The 21,584-nt window shown below is 39.7% G+C and overlaps 1 protein-coding gene across 4 annotated transcripts in view; it reads right to left on the bottom strand.

The window, feature by feature from the left end:
• The window catches only part of GRAMD2B (GRAM domain containing 2B), a 32,007-nt gene extending 10,425 nt beyond the window's left edge, over positions 1–21,582 (bottom strand). The window contains exons 1-6 of one of the 4 annotated variants that reach the window (XM_082075520.1): positions 21,384–21,582; positions 8,715–8,837; positions 6,500–6,587; positions 6,120–6,186; positions 5,068–5,171; positions 869–964 (exon numbers count right to left, since the gene is read on the bottom strand). In XM_082075520.1, the coding sequence (XP_081931646.1) occupies positions 869–964; positions 5,068–5,171; positions 6,120–6,186; positions 6,500–6,587; positions 8,715–8,837; positions 21,384–21,475 (570 nt within the window). In that variant the 5' untranslated portion in view covers positions 21,476–21,582. The remainder of the gene's footprint in view (positions 1–868; positions 965–5,067; positions 5,172–6,119; positions 6,187–6,499; positions 6,588–8,714; positions 8,838–21,383) is intronic. The other 3 variants (XM_082075517.1, XM_082075519.1, XM_082075518.1) reach the window with 3 other exon arrangements.
• Between the last annotated feature and the right edge of the window lie 2 nt (positions 21,583–21,584).

Genomic DNA, 21,584 nt, shown 5'->3' with positions numbered 1-21,584 from the left:
CTTTCAAGAACTTTCATAGAGCAGTAAAAACCCCCACCCCTTCTAACCCTGCAGCTAATCACAAGGAATATAGAACTTGTGCATTAAAAGTTGTCATGTTCTGCTGCAGGAACCAGAGCAGACTTTGCATACTATGTTTTACCTACCCCTTTAAAACAAAACAAACAAACAAACAACCAAAAAAACAGAACTCACTTTTTTGGTACATTCTCCTGCATCCACAAAATACTTGTGCAATGAAAATGGACTGGTTCTAAAGCTGCTTGTAGGATAACCATATTTTATACTGATCGATACAATTACTAGTCTGGAACATTACTGTAAGCGTCTGTATTTTGTCATCTAAGGTATTGCTGGTCAGGTAAGAGACCCAAGTAAAAGAAAGAGTACTCTCAAAGCTGCCACAGCAGGGCAGGTAACTCCCTGTGCAGGCACTTCCTGACCTAGCTGTTCCAGTTCTCCCAGAGCCACCACACAGCAATCTTGGAGAATCTGGAATGATGGGTTACAAAGAACAGGTGGCAACCAGAGATTGTGTCTCTTATTTCCTCACAGAGTTCTACCTAGCTTTGTTTACTGCAGATCCAAAGAGAAAATACAGGGAGTTAGTAGGAAGAATAAAAATAGTCCTTGACAAGAGAGGAGACAGAAGATGACAAAATCATCTCTTAAGAAACCAGATCCTCCAGGGTCCCAAGTTTAAATGCCCATATGCAACCAATTCCTACAGCTGTTTAAACAGCCACTCAGCACCTTCAAGGATCCCTCATATTACTGCCAATAAGTAGGGAGAAAAAAAAAAAAAAAAAGGCAGAAAAAAAAGAAAAGCGGATGGAGTGCAATAGCTTTGCCCTCTACCAGTACTTACCCTATCTGTGACTGTTGCTATGATCAAAGCATTTGGCACAAGAAGAGCAGTTTTTGTTTTCTTCAGAAGTGTCACTGAGAGCACAGGTATACTAATCTGAAACAAGATCAAGGTAGCGTTAAGAATCCCAATAGACACATACAAATCCGCATGCTCTCTCACAAAGAAGCAATTTACCAGCTGTGATAAGCCAGACCTTCTACACTCTTCATACAAAGATTTCTCCATTATGTCTCTGATTACTAATGTCATGCGGAACAGATATGGTTTCAGATTATTACTATTTCTTAACTATTTTTTCTTCTATTTTAATGAAATGCCAATCCAGGCTTTTGCTTGTGTCTTCCTTTCCTCATTTGTTCCGGCTCTGGCAAGGCTAAAGGCTTAGTTCATTGTGTATCTGCAGAAGAAACCAGTCTTAAAGCTAGGCTTCTTTGTTTAGAAACAAAACATTTCAGAACACATCAGACAAGAGAGGGTTGTTGAAGAATGAACAAAAGTATTCTCACCACTTACAGATCCTTCAGTCTGCAACAAGCAGCTGAGTAAACAACTCATCTTTTAGCAATGTTGAAAGATCCAACAACCACACACGTACTGACGTAAAATTGATTCTGGTGTGTGCCATCCAGACAGTCTACACTTACACTGAAAAGTTCTCAGTTTTCCTTCCTGCTTTGTGTTTACACCCAACCCCATCAGCTTAACGCCTGTTCAGTTTCAGAGTACTTCACATATTCTGTATGGCCTCTTCTGGTAAACTCCATATTACAAAGGACTGAATACCAGGTTTGACGTTCAGTTGAAAAGCCTAGAGCTTAGCAAGTTAGTTAGACAAATACAATAATTCTGGATACACATGATTACAAGGCAGCTCCTGTTAAAAATTCCTTTGGCACACACTGTCACAACTACCTGAGAAATTTGGAAGCAAGATTAAAAATGTCTGAAGATTCTTTGACAAGTGATCACAGCACATGTCAGTGCAGAGGCAGAATGAATTTACTCTGTGCACAGTTTCATAAAACCTTGTTAACTTTTGTTCACAACAGCAACACAAAGTCATGAAATGAAAAATTCTGCCAGGTAACAAAAATGTACTTGTGTACATTAGTCTGGGTGCAAGATTGCCAGCCACTGTTCAAGAATGGCTGGCTAGTCAAGTATCTGCTTGTCATCTATGGGCTAGAAACTTACTCTTTAGTTGGTGCTCAGTTTAGTTAAAAAAGTGTGTTTGCAGACAAAACCAACGCCACCACAAAACAAAAAAAACCACACACCTTCCCCCCCTCCCCCCAGCAAACAAAACCAACCCCCCACTTCCCAAGCAAAAAACACCCAACCCAACACATATAATTTTAATTATTCTTAGTTCCAGGCCTGGGTCTAAGAATCTGTAAATCTGGGCATCATCTGTTCTACTGTTTTTTTTAACATGTAAGCTTTATTTGTCCTGCTTCAGACAATGGGTAATTAAACAGGTCCTCCACTATACCTTTTCTTCTTGAACTAAATATTGCATAGTTCCACAAAATTTTTGCAACACTTAAGTGCAGCTTTATCTGGGAGTGGGGAGAAGGGAGCCAATATGATGTGTGTTTGACAGGAAAACCACAGAAACCTCAGGTAGTCAGAAGAGATTCTGCATCGCTTCTTTAAAAAAAACCCAAACAAACAACAATCCAAACCAAAACAGAAGATTTTTCAGCAGAAATTCTGCTAATAGTAATGACAAAAAAGCAACTTAGAAGTTTTCTAATTGGTTCAGTTCACCTCAAAGAACCTTAAATCACAGACGTTAATGGCATTCTACTGCATGCTATTTTGACGGATAACATTACTGTAATCAAGTCTGAAGTGTACTTCAGCGGGATTAAGCACTTGCTAACTGCACTGTTAACACAGCACTAGATTAAAATGGTAAAGTCACTGCAAAGCACTTTATGTCTATCTGGAGTAATAATTATTTCAGGAAAAAGGTTTACCTGCAGGCAACTTGGAAAGCAACTAAAATGTAAAGACTCAAGGCAAAGACTACAGGCAAAACAGAACTATCTGGAAAAGGCAGGGATATGTTTCAAAGCCTATTCAATCCCACTTTTTTTTTGGTGAATTTGCATAGTGTTTACACTGAAGAATTAAAACCTCCTGACTTGAATGGCTACTCCCTCCAACAAAGCTTTCGATGAAAAAAAAAAAAAAAAAATCCTGCAGGTAGAATTCATTTTGAAAAATTTATTACAACATGAAGGCCTGCTGTTTTTCACAATAAAACACTTTATCACTAAGCTTAAATTGTTTTACAAGTTCGAAGCAATGAACGGTTTTATGTCTTGGAAACTTTGTCAGTGTATCTCACTGCTAGGAAGGTTCCCCTTCCTGTTAAACTTGATTTCCTGCTCCCCCTCCCATTACGTTGTTGTTCATTATATCCCTGATTTTCCTGCTTTTTTGTTCATGGCATCATAAAGCTTGTGCCTGCTGCATGTGACTGAACAAAGCTTTAAGTGTGTGTTGCAGGGGTAGGGGAAGACAGCTGGAAGTAAACGATCAAGCCTATTCCCTTAATTCTTCATTTTCCCTCCAATATATATTGAAAACAATGACCCAAAATTGAATAATCTAGACTATCACTATAGCCACAAACACTGTCCACTCTATGCTGTCTTCTAATATGTTTTCCCTTTTCATCATATTCACAAATATGTATATATTCCTGCATGTAAAACCTTGTTCACAGGGAGAATTTCCTAGTACTACATTATTACCATTCTGCATCTTTTTTTCTCGGGTCTTCCTAGTCTACTTGGTGGAGTTCTGCTGGATTTTTGTAGACATTTAGCTTAGCTTGGATTTAGAAAACTGTCCACAGTTTGAAGTAGTCACACTTGTTCGTGATGAACGGGACATTGGTAGTACAGCAGCTTCAATTTTTATGAAGCTAATTGTCAAGATAGCTGTTACTAATTATGAATTACAGTATCCAACAATTTGGTATCTTTGGTTTCCTTGTTCGTGTCATCATGGCCTTCACCCGCACACATACCATTCACTTTAACGTACTACTATCACTAACAGAATCCACTACCTAGGAATTAAAAATAACTCAGTTTCTTGGGCCAAGCAGTAAAACACAATAACCCATACCAGCCACTATGAACAATATGTTGTTAATAATATTAGGCATTCTTTAAACCTATTCCAGCTTCTTAAACGTCATTTAAAAGACAGACAGTGTTCCATCAAAATGGTTGACAGCAGAGAAATAAGATACTGTCAACTCCTAAACTGGTTTCAGCACCCAATTCACTGACAAAGGGCCTTGATCTAACCAGGAACTTTGTTCAAGGAAGTACTTCAGAAAGAAGCCAAAGAAATCCCCACAATAAATCGAGCTGTTTCCCAATAAAAACTCAAAACCAAAGCTGAGTTTATGTAAACAAAGAAAACCACTTCAAAAGCTTGGAATCAACAGAACTAGAACACAAATCTTCTTGGCAAGGTTTTATTTTTATCTGTATGTGTATTGTTTGCCACAGGGGGCTGAAGACTTAGGTGAGTCATATCTGCACAAAGAAAGAGTAAATGATGATCTTGTAATTTAGGATCTTCCCAACTGTTCATGTCCCATTTCTGCTCTTCATACTAGGCTTACAAGTAAAAACCTAGCAAACTGTTTTTAATTTCCCCATTCTCTGTTTATGCAGAACACAAGGAGTGCTAAAGAAGCCCTCAAAGACCTTTGCCATTCAACTCAGAAGCCAGTTTTAGTTCTTCCTCTTTAACGCTCTCAATACATTTGATCTTCCTCTCTGGTTCCTCAACTACAGTCTTGTGGTCCTTATACTGTTCAGGCTTCTTTCCTCCTCCTCCTTTCCATACTTAATTCAAGAGAATAATTTTTTACAGTTTGTGCTACATGGGCTTGGCAATGTCCTCACCACTGCATGACAGGTCCTTTTATCTATTTTTTTTCAGACAGGACATCCTTAAGAGAGAAACTTAGTCTTTAATAATAATAATAATAGTGCTCCAGTTCTAGAGTGACTTTCAGGCATTGTTTCTGAATATTGATTGTATTCAATAACACCTGGCAGTATAACAATTAATAGTATTATAGCCTAATAATGTGAACTTCTGGTGATGAATAAATTGTTTAGGAATGGCATTACTGTTCTGTACATAAAGATTTTACTAACCTTAGTGTCTTTACCAAAAACCTTGGAATGGAAGCAAATCCAGTTTTCAGAAAGGAATAACTTTCCTTGGTACAGAATTTCTTTCTGCAGAGCACAGGTAAAACCTGTAATAGATAGATACTCTATAAAGGTAACCAGAACCCAAGTCAACTGTCATCAGTTTGTCTTCTGTTTTGCTCTTTTTTCAAAACTATGATGTTTCAGTTTATACATTTTGACAAACATCATCAAACTCCGAAATGTTCGACAAGTTTAACTAATAATGATGAGTTCAGAAGATTTCACAGGCCTAAGTTTAGACCCAAAATATCTGAAGGACAAAGACTGAAATGCATAATAACATGAAACTGGTTCCCAGAAAGCCAAGAATCCTTTCCGAGAGAGTACCACCTAGCTTCCTATAAACTTTTTGACTAGCTTTCAGGTAAATGTAAGGAGCTTAATTAAAGCTTTAAACTTTAAGCTCTATAGCAGTTGTCTGGACTAGGTGACCAACACAAGTACAACACATAAAGCAATACTGCTGTTACTTCACAGCCACCAAGCAAACCATTTCTTACTCATGAACTGCATTCCTTGTATTCCTTTCAAGAAACATTTGTTATATATACCTAAGTAGAACTCATTTGTTATAGCTACCACAGAGAACAGCAGAATGTTTAAACATTTGAAGTTCTTTTCCTACCAGTATTTTTAAATCTTAAAGTATTGCCAACAGCAAAACCTCAAGCTAGTTACTTGGCCAGTGCTGTCCCAGTTAAGTAGTGCCTTCAGCAAGGAAGCTTCAGTACCAAAAAAATGTTTAGGTTACTCTGCTAAGAAGTGCAAAGGAGGCTACAATTCCCAAAGATGTCCAATATCTGAAGACTTAAGTCTTGCAAGATTATAACAAAAACCACCCACTGCATGCAGATGAAGGCCATATAGCTCCAGGTAGCTGGGGTTCAAGGTTTTTAAAATTTAGATGGTCCCTCTTGCATAACACCACGGTTGGCAGGTAACACCATTATCTTAGACCAACAGCTAGCAATGACAGCAAGGTTAATACTTACTTTGTTTTAGTGGCTCATCAATGGGAACATCTAGAAACAGCTTATGAAATTGTGCATTTGCCTTCAGCTAAAAAACAAAAGCCCCACACCCAGAGACAAATACTTTATTAGATATTATTGCAATCAAGTGACCCATTCCACTTGCTGTCCTCCCAAAACCTTCTCATTTTGCCCACCTGCTTTACAAAAAATCCTAATTTTTGCTATGTGGCTATTAAGTCTGTATCCTGCTTTACCCAGACTCTGACACACTGATGAAAAAGGAATCCATGTCCTTAAACAACCATGAACTATAATATTGCTAAACAAGGGGGTTCTCATGGTACTTATGTATTTATCTGTACTATTATATAAACAAACAAGTCCAACCTCTGCCCTACCTGATTTGAGGCATATTTTTTCCTTTCAATCTTGGAGTCACTCTTGATATCCATCATCAGGAGTGGACTATCTGTGCTGCTCTTTGTCCTGAAAATTAAAAAAGGCATCCCACATAAGCCTGGCCTCAATTCATTAGTCTTGGTAACATCAACAGGAGTGCTTTTCCATGAAACATCTTAATACTTTAATAATAGTTATCTGATTCATCAAGGATTATGCAGCAATAAAGAGGAGTATATCTTACTCTTAAATCATGCCAGCCCTCACTGAGTATCTTCTTTTAATTTAGAAGGAATATTCTAAATTACTAGTTGTAAGGAAGTGAAAAAAAGTTGAAGACATTTTTACACCTTAATGAATTATCACAGTGCTTAGTTCCATGTTCATTTTGTTTCTGGGTAACATATGAAATACTAACATTAAATATGTTACTTACTAGTGCGAGATAAAATAAAACTTAGTGGCTGAGAGTGCAAGGTAGTGTTCTGAAAGCTATGAACTCGTACTACAAAATGGGAGTTTATTTGGAAAGTGCAATGGAGAAGACACATAGGTGCACATGTCAGAGGATGGCCAAGAACTGTGTAGTCTAACGAAACCATTAAGATAGCCAGTAATCCTAGAGGAGATGAAAGAGAATTTTGAGTGCCAGTTATACAGAAAGATGCATCTGTACAGCCCTAGCCATTCATATTGGAAAAAGAAAATCAACCAAAAAGCCAACAAATCTGGAGTAGGACAAGTACAGAGAAAAACCCCTGTGGACGGCTGGGAAAATACATTTTATTTGTTTTACACAGAAGAAATTAATGGCATTGACTGTTCAAGAAAAACCATCCAACCAACACACACACACAGAAAAAAAACAAACCACAAACAAACAAAGAGAACACCAAACCAAAAGCAGAGGTAGGATAACAGTGTTTCATAAATCAGGAAGAGAAGAACATTATACCTGAAAGCTATTTAGCACTTAAGCATATAAACAGGCTATAAAAATAAGGCAGCTGTGTTCTAAGAGTCCTTCAGATGCATACTGAAGAACAGAAGGAAAAAATACAACACAGGACTCCTATAATGAATCATCTGATGAACATGTTGTGCTAAAGATTCAATGGGGAAAGAAAGGTGCTACAAAAGTTTCCATTTCTGCATCTTATCCTGCACAATAAGTGTTCTTTACTGTCCTAAACTTGAGATTCAGGATTTCCAGTAAAAACTGTAAGTGTGAGAGGAAGAGAATCTCCAAGTGTAAAAGAGATATAGCTGGATTTAGGAAAGAGATTGTACAGCAGAAGTGGTTTAGATAGCAGGGGGAGTTATTGCATATCTCAAGTGGCCCTTCATAGAAGAAAACTACAAAACACATGTGTACATGTATTTGTGTGCCTATGTAAAGTACTGGTCAAACTGAAATGAACACTGGGCCTTAGAAAAAAGTTTTGCCAACAGCTCACCAACAAACAGTTAATTACATTGTATGTGAGAGGTAAAACTGGAAGGAGCATTTGCACCAAAAAAAATAAAATTAATCACGTATTTCTTCAAATACTTTCTCCTCAAAGATGCTTCAGGAAGTTAAATGATGTTTTCTAAATATCTTCCCTGTGACCAAAACCACAGTGCAGGGTTGACTGCTGATTTCTGCATTGGCTGCTTAATTGACAAAGTAAAAGGGATGTAAAATTTGTATTCAAGCCCTCTGAGTGGCATTTTAGTATTATTTACTTTTCTTTTAGAAGAGTTTCAAATGCATTCCATTTCCCCAACAATGCATGAATGACTGGTTTTGTAGAGACATTACAATAATCTGATGCAATATACAGCAGAGAGTCCGAAATGAAAACTTCCGTCATAGCTTTACTGTGGACAATGAATAATCCAGCAAGAAAGCTCAGTTTGACTGCCTGTCAAATCAAGTGTGAAAGGGATATAACTAGCAGTGGCACCAAACAGTGCCATGTATTTTTTTTCTTGGAACAGGGTAGCTAAGCCCTCCCAAAGTCAAAATTCTCACTACTGTGACTGCTGGTGGTGGGTAACAGAGTAACCACTGGAGTGGCTCTGATTCCTGTTTACCTGCATAGTGTGCAAGCTAACCCACAAGGGGGATGTCTGATACATCTTGCTACTCAGCATAGCTTCTTGAATGGGTTGTAACAACTCAGATTATCTGATTATCTAGAAGCAAACTGACAGCATTTCTTACATTACCTAGCAACATCAAGTTTTTTCCGGTCATCAAAATATTCCATTTCATTGGCAGATGTCTGCAGCAACACAGTAGGCGATTTTCCTGCCTTTCTTTTTTCATCTGTTCCATTTTCTCCATCTGAACTACAAAGACAAAAAAAAAAAAAAGTATTTTAGAAATGTGTATTGCAAGATACACATCAATGTCAAACTCCACTGCAACACATGGACAATACAGCACATCCTGAAGAACAAAATTATTATGTATCTTTTATATTACGGTAATGCAAAGTTTTCATCTACTGACTTGACATTATTATAAATCTGAGCAGCATTCTGAGCTCCAGTACTAGAATTTCAGCAATGAAGAGAGGAAAACTGAAATACTGCCATGTGTATTTCAGCACTCATAACATTTGTACCTCTAGCTTCTGCTCCAAAGAGAATGTTTAATTTAGGAAAAATGCATTCCATGTTCAGTACTCAGACCTGATGCCTAATGGAAATTAATTGATTGGCAAGTTGAGAGACAAACATCCTGCATGACAGTACCTAGTGGTTAGCAGATTTGCAGCTCAGTGTTGCAAAAGGAAGCTGGGTCCTATTTTGCTTCTAACTCACCTCTTCTGTGAGAATCCACCTGAAGGATTCTCAAAATAAAGTGTCCTCTCAAAGTATCAAAAGTGCTTCCCTTTTCATAACTTTCTAACAAAACGTTAACTCAGAACATTTAGGGGAAAAAAAGCTGTCATTAATAGCAGGGTCTGAAGAATGAAAATACTTTAAAATAAAAGAAGAAACCCAATCTACGTTGCCCATTAATTTAATGACTGACCTGAATTACCCCATGTAAAGAAGCTTTCCTTCAGAACTTCTGCAATTTTACACCAACAACATAGCCACTGCCACCATGTGAGGGTGTCCAGACAAGAAACAGCTTGTTTTCCTACTAAGACAAAAGTTTTACTGACAGAGGTTCCCAAACTAATTCAATCCTATTTTTCTTTTTGGAAGGGCATAAAAAGATCCATTGATTTGATTACACTTCGGTGAATAAGAGCAGAAGACACACCTCACAACATCTTAATTGAGATCTAAGTGGGTGGCATCCCACCCCACAGCTAAACTAGAGCTTATGTTACAGGACAAAAGCCATGGAGTTTTGCTTTAGTGGTGCTGGTTCTCAAGGAGTCTTACGTTTACATACAGCAACAACTGCCCTATCTAATTCTTCCTCAACCCTTCACACCCCCCACCACAGGGGCATGGAATTGACACCTCCCAAGTCACACTTCTTGTGTACTTGGAAGGGTTACAGCACTAATAAAGTCAATGAGGAAAAAAACAATTGTTTTCCCACTGCTTCATTCTTGGATCAGCCCTGCCTGACCACAAGGCACCAGCTTTTATTTTCAGCCAGTAAAAACTACAATTAAATGGGCAATTCAAGAGATTTAAGATTAACCCAATCTCTTGCCTGAAAAACCCAAATAAGTAGTTTTATGTTTGAGATTTTAAGCAAGGAGAACTGCCAACCCAAGGTGCTCCCCACAGCATACAAGAACTTGTATCCCAGAAATCTGCAAATCCTGCAGTCTTGCTATCTGTTATTGTTCTGTCCTCCAAATTCCTGGGCTTCCAGGGAGGCCAGAGAATACCAGACATGAGTGGGATGAGGAACAGGGTGAGGCAAAATAGTCAGGTTCAATCACACCTGCATTTCAAAAGAGCAGCACAGCAAGGAACCTCCCAAGTGAGTAAGACCACACGGCACAGCAGTATTTTTAAGATGGAGTTGCTTGAGCCTGGAGCCTGGTTTGTGTCTGTCATTGCCTTGTGCAGCCTTCTGTTCCTACACGGCAATACTAGTATACAAAGCAGCCTGTATCACTGTATCACACCCACACCTCCATACCACCAATTTGTTTCAAAAATACCTATAACACAGGCTTTAGTGTTCACTCATGCCTGCGAGCATGGTTAGATATTCTGTTGCTCTTAAATGCTTTGCTTACTTACCACTCATATTGCCCCTCCCAGCCATTAATGAATCTCTATTTTGCAGTTAAACCTATGAGCCTGTTCTGTCCTGTCCATCTTCCCTATTAACTACTACTGTTCCTGAACCTCTACCATCCGAACTCATCCCTTCTAGTTGCTTTCAGATGGTAGAAAGCTAGGGCACCTCAACACGCTGACCCTCCTGACTGTTGTGTGTGGAAAAGCTGAATTACCTCATGCCACTCCGGTCACCTCTCCAGGATCACCTTGTGCAGCGGAGAACAGTGAGAACGTACTGAAACACAGCATGAGTTTCCCCCAAAACATCTTGGGTGTGATGAGATTCACCCACGTAACACATGTCACTGCCAGGAGCAATCGGGTATAATTCCTACTAGCTGATATGGTCCTGCTGTGTCTGTCCTTTACCCTACCTCTCATGTGCCGCATTCACATAATGAAAAACTACATAAGGATTTGTCCTTACATTTGTGATAACTACAGCTCCACACAGCAGCTAAGTTCCTAGTAGGTGTCTTTAAAGTTCAGAAGAATCTTAGCTGACTTTCTGGAGAAGCAAAGTTCATAGGTATAACCTAAAACCAGTACAGTTTTGCTAATCAAGTCACAAGCAAATTAAAGCACTCCTTACATTTTCATATGTGAGTCAGGATTCGTAAATGCTTTGTACAAAGAACCCAAAAGTCAGTAACCCATGAAAAAAAAATCAGATCAAGTAGACTTCAGAAAAATTGATCCTCACTACAAGTGCTAGCAATAAGTGAACTGTATTTCCAAATATCACAGCAAAGCAGGTAAAATTTGCAAAATTAGCATTTTCTTGATATGACAATAAACATTTTTCAAATTGAACACATATAGTGTATTTGGTACTACAACCAAGCCTATTTAAAATAACAGCTAAAAGTAAAAGGCTGTCTTTAGTTTCCAAATAAAGAATAGTTGTCATGGGGAGTATTTTCAAAGCCAAAGCTTGTGCTTACTACAGGATCATATCTTATATCTAAGCAAGTTAAAATAAACAATAATTGCAACAACTCTAACTAAACTTTTTGCAAGAAATATTTCTTTTCATTTTTTATATATACACCAATAACTTAGCTAAGTAATTTAAGATTAAATCACAGAAAAGGGAAAGTGCTATCAAATACATTAATCAAGGCAGTGGACTAAGTTTCACTCCATTGACGTGTTTAGAAGTATGCTATTTGTCAATGTATTTTAAAGTCTGAGGATTTTCCTCTCTTCTGATTTGATTTCTGTGAAACAAAACCTTTCTGACAGACAGGTGTGTCAAGATTCTCACACTGTAGGAAGTTTTCTGAACTTAAAAATATTTTCCTGTTTGGCACTGATCTTCTGCAGCACCTGAAAAATTTAGACTTCCTGTGAAAATTACGCTGTGTCACACTAATGAAAATCTGGAGTGCTTTAATTAAAATCTGGAGTGCTTTAACTGATGAGCTTGTTTTCATACCTTAACCAGCTGAATTATTTAATCCCTGCACTGTAAACTCTGCTGCCGCCCTCTTCACAGCAGATTAGAGTGGTCTCTGTACTGGATCGACTAACAACAGTGCTCAAGTCAAGGATTTAGGTGTTGTCTGTTTCTACAAAGTCTGGTCACTCAGAGACAAAATGCCTCTCTGGTAGATCTATAGCCACACTCCAGTGCTATGTGGCACAATGCACTACTCATGAGAGAAAAATATATCTCCTAAAAAAAAAAAGCCTGAGAATAATGCTATGACCAAATATCACTTTTACTGTGCAAATGGAAAGCCAAATATTGACTATCATTAAGACTCTGAAACTATCAAAACAGGCAAAAAACGACCTACAGCTACCCTCATCACAAAGGAGAAGAGAGCTGCTTAATGACTGCTATAACAGATGTAAAGGATAGCCATAATGCATGCATTTGGTATTTGTGTAATTCCATATACTTAGTACACAGCACGTACTTAAGTCTGGAAAGTGAAGAAATAAAGCAGCTAATTCCAAAGCACAGCATTTCTTATGAGTTTTGTATGACAGATATACAGCTAGCAGATGTATTTATACCAAATATGGAGAACTGCAAAGCATTAATGAAGGAGCAGAGATGCAAAACCCTGCACAAAAGAAAGGGTCAGTTTGTTAATATGAACAGGTATGAACCAGACCGAGATTTAACTATTTCAAGTTGTTCAAGGAGCAGGCTAATGCTCTTCTCATGAGATCCCAGATAAACATGGCATAATGGAGTCAGAGTTATAAAGATATACATTAATTAAATACCATATGCATATGGATGACCATACATGCATATACACCACATGTTTCCCTATGGATTTCTAAGATCAAACACATCTGTAGGCACAGGTGGAATCTCAGTGTCAGCCAGCACTGAAAGAGGAACCAATCCAACTGTTAAAGACTTTTCAAAAATTGTGAATCTTTTATATATCAAGATAAATAATTTCAGAAATATTTACTGTGTTCTGTTTCACAGCTGTCTCTTGGAACACAATTATTCATGCGTGAGTAGTTTTGTATGTCTGTGTTGCTAAATCTTTATTTAAAGGATGAATGAAATTTTGAAGTTAATATTGAATGGAAACCCCTCCAACACTGTTAGGGATAGAGGAAGTTAGGTTTTCTTCCCCAGCTGAAGAGACATTTCTCTTAACAACCAGATCAAGTTTCACACTACCTCACCACTTGGACATCAGCAAGATCACTGTGACATTGCAGACGTCACTAGCAAGTATGTAAATTCTCTGCTCTAAATACCATCTATTATTAACTGGCTGCATTCCCTGTCTAATCAAAACCAGGCTGCTATCAAGTTCCATAGAAAAAAAAAAAAAAAGGACACAGAAGAATTCCCTGTGCTCTGAAACATGAGACACTATGACAAGATATTTTATTAACTTAACACGAGAACAGGAACATAAGCCATTTAGCTCTCTTGTCTTTTCAGTTTCCGTTTCAGATATCCACTTCAAAAAGCAAAAGCCCTCGCCCATGTATCTTCATTCAACGCCACAATATTGCAATTCATGTAGTCTCAGCAGGGTGACCAGCAGCTATTTATCTCAACCTAAGCATGGTCAAATCTAGCACATGACACGAATCTTGACATATACATTTCTGAAAAAAATGTGAAGCAAAAGATATTACGGGAGACACTGATTCACATCTACTTTGTACTGGAGCATGTGTTCTTTTCATTCTCCAACTCACTGGCAGCCTTTAAGGGGAAAGTTTTTCCCACCTCCTAGTTCTAGCCTACCTTCTAACCCAGAATAAGACAAAAAACCAGGATCATAATTCCTACTGAACAGGAAGCATGCAGCCTTAGATCACATTTTACCTTTAGCTTCTAGAGGTAACAGGAAAAGGGGGAAAGAAAGAATTCCTGATCCATTACTTGTTCAGCATGCAGAAAAGACGGCAAAGACAGGTCTACCAATTGTTCTATACCAAATAAATTGATATAAATTTAATAAATAAATGAAATTTAAAAATATAAATACTGCATCTATACATAATCCATGTGTTCAGCATGACCTCAGAGACATCTGTCACTCAGATCTGCTCCATAACTCAGGCAGAAACAACACAAATCTCTCCTTGGAACAACACAGGCATCTTTACAAATTACGCCTAACCACCAGGGTATAAACATAAAGGTTTGTGCTCATTAGTTGAAGCTACGTCTATGTTTCTTTGGAAGAACAACTCCAGAGCAACATGCCTCCACACGATACAAGACTTGGCTGTCAGTATTCCAGCACTGTGTTTTTGAAAAATATCGAGTAGTTACATCAGAGCTGAATTATAATATTTAAAAAACAACAACAAAAACCCCCAGACACCAGCAATTATATTAACAACTGCTACTAAGAATGCAGAAGGGTTATAGATGAGAGCAGAGGTTTGGGAGCAGTCCTACCAACACCCTTATTCCTTTTTCCACTGCTTAATTAAAAAAAAAAAAAAAAAAAGAAAGAAAAAAGAAATTACCATGAACCACTTGATCAGAAGCTTCTGTTTTATGGCACTTTCAGAAATAATGATTCAATATCTTGCATAGAAATAATGACTCAGTATGTGGCAAAGTGTTTTAATCAATGCATGAGGGAAAAATAATTTTGGTTCTTCAGACAGGATATACACAAAGAGAGAGATGATTTTGTTTGATCATACAGCACTTTCTTTAAGAACTGGAACTGACAACAGATAATCCACAATTACTAACAAGGTTTCCCTGTTTAAAAGGCAGTACTAACTGAGTACAGAAAATTTAAAGTAGATATTTTAAGAGATGTTCGAGTACAATGTTTTTTTCTAGGCTCCCCAACAAGAACACTGCACAAGAAGGCCTAATGCAAAACACTACCTGAGATGAAAATATGCATCTAATTGTGTTCATCCACGCTGTTTCATCACACCTTCCATCAGGGATAGAAGCAGATCAAAGTGGAATCACTGCTGGAGGTTCACAGTTCACCAAGGGTCTGATAACACTGAATTCCTGTAATTACCTTTGCAATGTTTTTTTTTTTTTTTTTTTTTACAGACCTGTCTAGTGTTCACGGAAAAGACTAGAACAATGTAGATAACCTAATACAAAAGCTATTGTTTCACAGTAGGAAATATTAGCTTCCAACAACGAGTCTAACAGACACCAACCACAAGAATGCCTTTGACTGCAACACTGAATATGAGGAACCGTTTTCCTTCTGAAGTCTGGGAAAAAGATATTCTTAATAAAATCAGATGTGACAGGTGGTGGCCAGATCCCTGCTGGGGCCAGCTTGACTTTATATTTTCTGTGTCACCAGGACACGGAATCTGAATGCTCTGTAAGCCACCTTCTTCAGTACAAGCCTTTCCACTGTCCACAGGCTGCCCTCCACTGCAACACCCACTCTCTCCTATGTTGGCCATAGTGCATTTACACGTTTTGTAAAATTTCACAAAACCAAATGGACATGGATATAATTTTGTTATTTACTGGACTTTTGTGCTATCATGTTCCTTCTTGTCCAGGAAAAGGCTGACCAAACCTACATGGTTCTTGAACTAATGTAGCATAAACGGTAGCTACAAAACTACCAGCAAGAGTCTTTCACCTGGGTGGTCTACCTTTTGTAAACAGCCTAAACTAAGATTCCCAGAGCTCTAAACCACTGATGGGCCTACAAGAATGGATCTTTGTAGAACACATACCAAGCTACCATTTTTTTGGGGGGGCTGATGCCAGGAACTGTTGCTTCATCGTAAGGGAACTAGAAGGCTTCCCCCATCTATCCACAGAGAGGAATGCTTCAGTTTGCCTCTATAGCCTCTACCCTGCTGAGTTCCCCTGCTGCCTGCCTGCAACCTCCAGATTATTTTCTGCCACTACTTCTGGAAACTTATTAACCTCCCTCAACTTAATGTGCTGTTTTTCAAGGATGGAGGCAGAAGCCAGGCAGAAGCCAGTTAAAGGAGGTGAGTACTTCAGTAAAGCACTGAAGCTCAGTTACCAGGGAATCGAGAAGAAGCAACTGTGTTCTCTTTGTACGAACCCTACAACCCCTGGTTCTCCCTTTTATTCAAGTGTTCTGCCTCCCAGTACTTAATTTCATCACTATGCCAATCACCCCAGCATGAGACAGCACACTATGCCATTTTACAGAGACAAGGGCCCTGTACAGTGGGCTAGCATGGAACGGTTGCCCATGTCCTCCCTGCAATCTCTCACTGACCCTCGCATTACTAAAAAATAGGTGTTTTAAATATTTGTTTACAGCTTTCTGGCAGGAAAACATAATCTCTCTCTGTAATTCTGGGTAGCTCAGAGACCTAGATCAAGCAAGAAGTTTCCTTTCAAGGAAAAGTGGAAAAAGAGGGAAAGCAAGCTTGTCCTGACGTATTCCTATTATCTGTGGAGAAACTATTTGCTCTGTGATGACAGTATTTGAACAGAATTTTGGTGATAGGCCTGGCTGGATCCAGGTGGCTACCCATGAATTTTGGTTAAAATATCTACTACAAAAGAGATCTGTAAAGATTGCTAGACCAAACACAAGATCTCTGGCATAACAGTAACACAAGTGTAAAAAAAGCTAACTGGAAAGGATATATATGGACTTGGCAACAGCTATGTACAGAGCATGAAGAGTATTCCTCCCAGCAGTGGCGTGATTAGATAAACACATAATTTCTAACCACATGACTGCAGCATTTATGGAGATGGTGGTAAGAATACAATACTCTGATACTATGTTTATGCATCACCTGTCAAATACCAGCAACAAATCCTGCTGCCCAAAGCTTATCTGTAGTATTATGTTGCCTAACAAACATTTCTCACAAACTGCATATAACCAGTAAAGCCAGCATGTTTGGGAGTATTTCAGGTTTGCCACTGAGGCACTTCAGTACAAAGAAAAGGCTCTTCAGATTCATGGTGTGCATTTACACATGGCACAATTATTTTTAAAAAGCTGCTTTTAAAACTTAAGTATGTATACAAAGTGAACAAAGTAAGAATGACTGGAAAAAAAGGAAAAAAAAATAGGAGTGATTAAAAAAAAATCACTATGAGCAAATACAGGTCATCCAGATTGGAAATCTCTTTTCTGTCACACATCAAATTTAAATGTTTCACTTTGCAAGCCTATCCTTCTTTTCAGATCACACATTACAACTTTTGCCAGAAGAAGAGGGAAGAACTACTGGGGAAGAATTAAAAACCATTATACTTAGGATGGTTTAATATCTTCATCCACTGAAAGTACCTAACATGAATACTGTATGCACATACCTACATCTCTTTTCCTCAGAAGTCTGGCTGCTGGAAAGGAGTTAACCTAGATCAAAGCTGAAATGAAACTCTGAATCAGTAATAAATAACCTTCCATTTCTGCTCTGCATTTTGTATTTCTCTCAAATAAGAGAGTTTAGGAAAAAAAGCTAGTGAGTCATCATAATGCACAGGTCAGTAAATTGTCTTTTAAGTTAGACCGGTAAACAATTATTGGGAAACATCTCTTATGAAGCATAACACATCAGACAAACAAACCATAAAAATCACTTTCTCTCTTTTCTCAGAAGCACATAATTTGCCCGTAAGTATTTTCCACTGCTTTTAGTAGCATATTTTCTCCAGTATCTGCAATTGTATTTTTGCTCAAAAAAAACCCCAAACAAAAAAACCTTTCCATATCTTTTAGAGTCTTAAGTCCCAGCCTCCTCTTTTCTTTAAGTTACACTCAGTTACAGGACATTACCTTATACTGCCACTGCCAGAGGACAGAATGTGCCACTTAATGTTAGCAGTATCTTACCACAGAGTAACTCAGCACATTGCCCTAATACAGTCAGATAGTACTGGTAGTAGGCCAAACAGTACTAGGCTGTGGAAACCAGAAAATGCTATATTGACTTCTACAGAAGCAAGTGTGCGTGAAGGCAGAAGGATGCCGTCATCGAATATGAACTGCTTGTTATTACACCGCTGCCATTTCTCCTTAACAGACCACAGTGTTTTCAACAACACAACTGTTTCAGCAGCTGTTCCTGTAGTGGGGCCAGCAGCTTCTGAGGCAGGTACAGTGACACCACAAACATAACACACCCCACTTTCACATCAGAAAAATAAATGTCCTCTAAATATAATGCAAGGTTAATTCCTCTTTGGTCCGAGGCCCCGTGAGGTCATGGAACACCACTTGAAAGATGTTTTCTCTCCAGGAACGTTTTATTTGCTTGGGAGGAACTCTACATAATTGCAAACTTCTGGCACATCACTATTTTGGCTTCACGTAATAACAGCGCCCACCATCCACACGGTGTTATCTCTGGGGTTGTACAATCCACAGAGATGCACTGGAAACTTTGCAAAGATATAACTATCACTAAACATGTCAGAAAAGCCCATTTTCTATATCAGTATGAGTGTAATTAACTCTTTCTGTATAATTTCCAGATTCACTGGCAGACAATTTAATCTTCCTAGATCTAATATTGAAATAATTTTAAAAAACCCAATCCAACAACAACAAAAAAAATCAAAAAAACCTCTACAGATTCAATCTTCCGGAAGCACCTATCCTCCAAGGACACCTATATGGTGGCAACAGAAACATACTGAGCTAGAAAGTCCATTTCTAAAATGATCAACATTTTAAGCATACCTCCAGGAAGTACAGATTACAGTACAAACATAAATCTCTCTCTCTTGAGCTTCGAAAACACTAAAGGCTCTCTGAGCCTCTATAAGTCTGCAAGGATTTTTTTCAAATAGAGGTCAGCATGAGCTCTGTTGGGTGCATAATGTTCCCTGGAAGTAAACGAATGGAATGAAACTCCACCACAACCCTGCACACTTATTTATGGAATTTTCTAGAAACAAATCTTCATCAATTCAACTTTTGGCAAGTTTACTTCTAAGGGAATAAAAACCAAGATCCTGTTCTTCTTCTTCAGCTAAACAATCCTCACTGTAGTTTCACATTAGTCAAACGACTACTTGGTTTCTGAGACTAACTCACAGTCAACTGAACATGACATTTTCTCAGAAGGATCCAGCAACCAGTTAAATGTGATTGGGAAAATAAATTTCAGCTTTGTTTCCAGCCAGCAAATGCTTAAACAACTTTATAGTTCAAGACAAAGCATTTCAACTTTTTGACTACCCCAGCCTTTGCACTCTCCTGCTGCTGAGGCTAGTATTGCTGAATGCTGTAGCTTGCAGCATAACAAACTGCCTAGTTTTCCCCTCCGTGACACCCACCTTCTACTGAACAGCAAAAATTGACAGCTACAAAATGGAGAGTCATAGCAAGTGAGACTTCTTAATTTATCACACTTGTTAAGACTGACCTGACTTCTACAACTGTAGCTGATTCAGCACTTTAAAATTACTATAAACACCTGGGGAAAAAACAGAGGGTCAGTCAGTCTGCATATGTGCAATGTCTCCGACATCAGCCTTTCTTGGGCTCTTAGTTCTGTTCTCAAGAGAAAAATCAGATACAAATCTTGCATACCTGAAGAACTTCATTAAATTCATTGCCATAATTCTGTGTGAGGGATCAGGACCCAAGGCTTGAAATCAGAAGGCTCTAGAGAAGGTCAGGGAATTATGTCCCATCTGGAATGTGAAGTCACTGATGTGACTACACCATACCGGATAAAGGACACTTGTAAGATACTTTGATTCACAGTGCTCTCTAACAAGCAAGATGTTTCTGGCAACATATTTCACTGTGATACACACTTTGAGAATACACATCTGCTCAGAGAGAAGAGACTGGGAAAAGAAAAAAAAAACAACAAAAAAACCCAAAACAAACAAACAAACAAAACACAAAAAAACAAAGAAACAAACAAACAAAAAACACAAAAACCAGACCTTCTTAGACTCTCTTTCCAGAGAAAGAGCTAGCTGCTGGTAACCTGTTCTCCTTTCTCCTGGAGGTTGTTGAAGATTAAATCTTTGTGAAGAAAAGTGCTCTGGGGACGGTAATCTTTGTAGGTTAGGAGAAAGTCCCTTCTTCTTTTCTTTTGAGGAGAAAGCCCCAGATTTTTTAGTTTCTTCTTTCACAGATGCTTAACTTCTCAAACAGCATCCTTGGAACTGTCAAGTCCCACATGAATTGGAAGTCAGCTATGGAACCAGACAGCTGCTTGATGCCAGCAAGATTTTCAGGTGATGGTCAGTACCATGGCATACAAGCATCTAAACCACTTAAGACCTCCACAGGAAGCCAAAGATCACTGCAGGAGATGCAGCATTTAACCCCTGACATCCCCAGCCACCATCAGAGGATGGGAAAGGTCAGTGGCCTCAGGGGAGTGCACAGGGAGTTCTGTCCATGGAAGAGGAAGCCCTCTGACTTCCCTACTTTCCATCAGTCAGCCTTAGCAGCCTTTATCAGCCAGCAAGGGAAGTACTTCTAATCTCTTAATCTGCTCAATTTCTACAGTACCTCTCAGGTTAAAAAGCAGACCGAAGCCAGGTGCGGGTATGGCCGCACTGGGTGAGAAGCGTGACGGGGAACCACGCCGAGGCAGGGAAGCGCCCACCGCCTTGCCGGGGTGGCTTGTCCCACCTCTGGAGCAGAAGTCAGGCTGAACTTCGATTTGACTGTAGTAAACAGTTTGCGAACTTCTGTCAACATTCTGGGTTCCGTGGCACCCAGAGGGGATCACAGCTTCCCACTGGAGCCCATGTACACTACTCTAAGTGATAAAGCACGGCTGCTGGATTTCTGTGCCACGGCAGAGAAGGATTTCCATGCTGATGCGTGAAATTAGAAGCAATATTTATATGCCTTCCTCCTAAAAGTACGACATCAGAGTTTAACGCTGTGCTCGGGCCGCCTCCTGAGGAGAGTGGATCCCGGCTGAGCGGAGATATTCGTGCTTAATTTCAGCCTGGACGCAGAGACCCCTCGGCAACTCTTCCCCACGAACTTCAAACCAAAGCCAACGCCCAGAGCAGCGCAGCCCCCGCCGCGCTGCACAGGCACCGTCCGGGCTGCTCCCCCCGCCGGGGCTCCCCCGAGTCGCTCCGCGGCCGCCCCTCCCCTGCGGGGCAGCCCGGGCAGGACCCGCGGCCCCCGCAGCCCTGCGCCGGGTCCCCGCGCGCTGCCGGCCGCCCCTCCCGCTGCGGGCAGTACTCACAGCCGCACGGCGCCCTTGTTTTCCCGCCTGCCGGCGGCCCGCGCAGCCTTCGGCTCCTCCGCATCGCACCGCTGCTCGCTCATGAGCACCATCGGCACTACACCGCACGCCGCCGCACGGCACTCAACCGCCGGGCCGGGCCGGGCCGGGCCGCACCGCCCTCGCACCGGCCGCCCCGCCCCGGGGCGGGCGCCGCCGTCC

This window comes from Streptopelia decaocto (genome assembly GCF_964273445.1).
Source record: "Streptopelia decaocto genome assembly, chromosome: Z".
Taxonomy (NCBI): Eukaryota; Metazoa; Chordata; class Aves; order Columbiformes; family Columbidae; genus Streptopelia; species Streptopelia decaocto.
The sequence above is the reverse complement of the archived record's forward strand: the minus strand, read 5'-3'. Positions and strand labels throughout refer to the sequence as shown.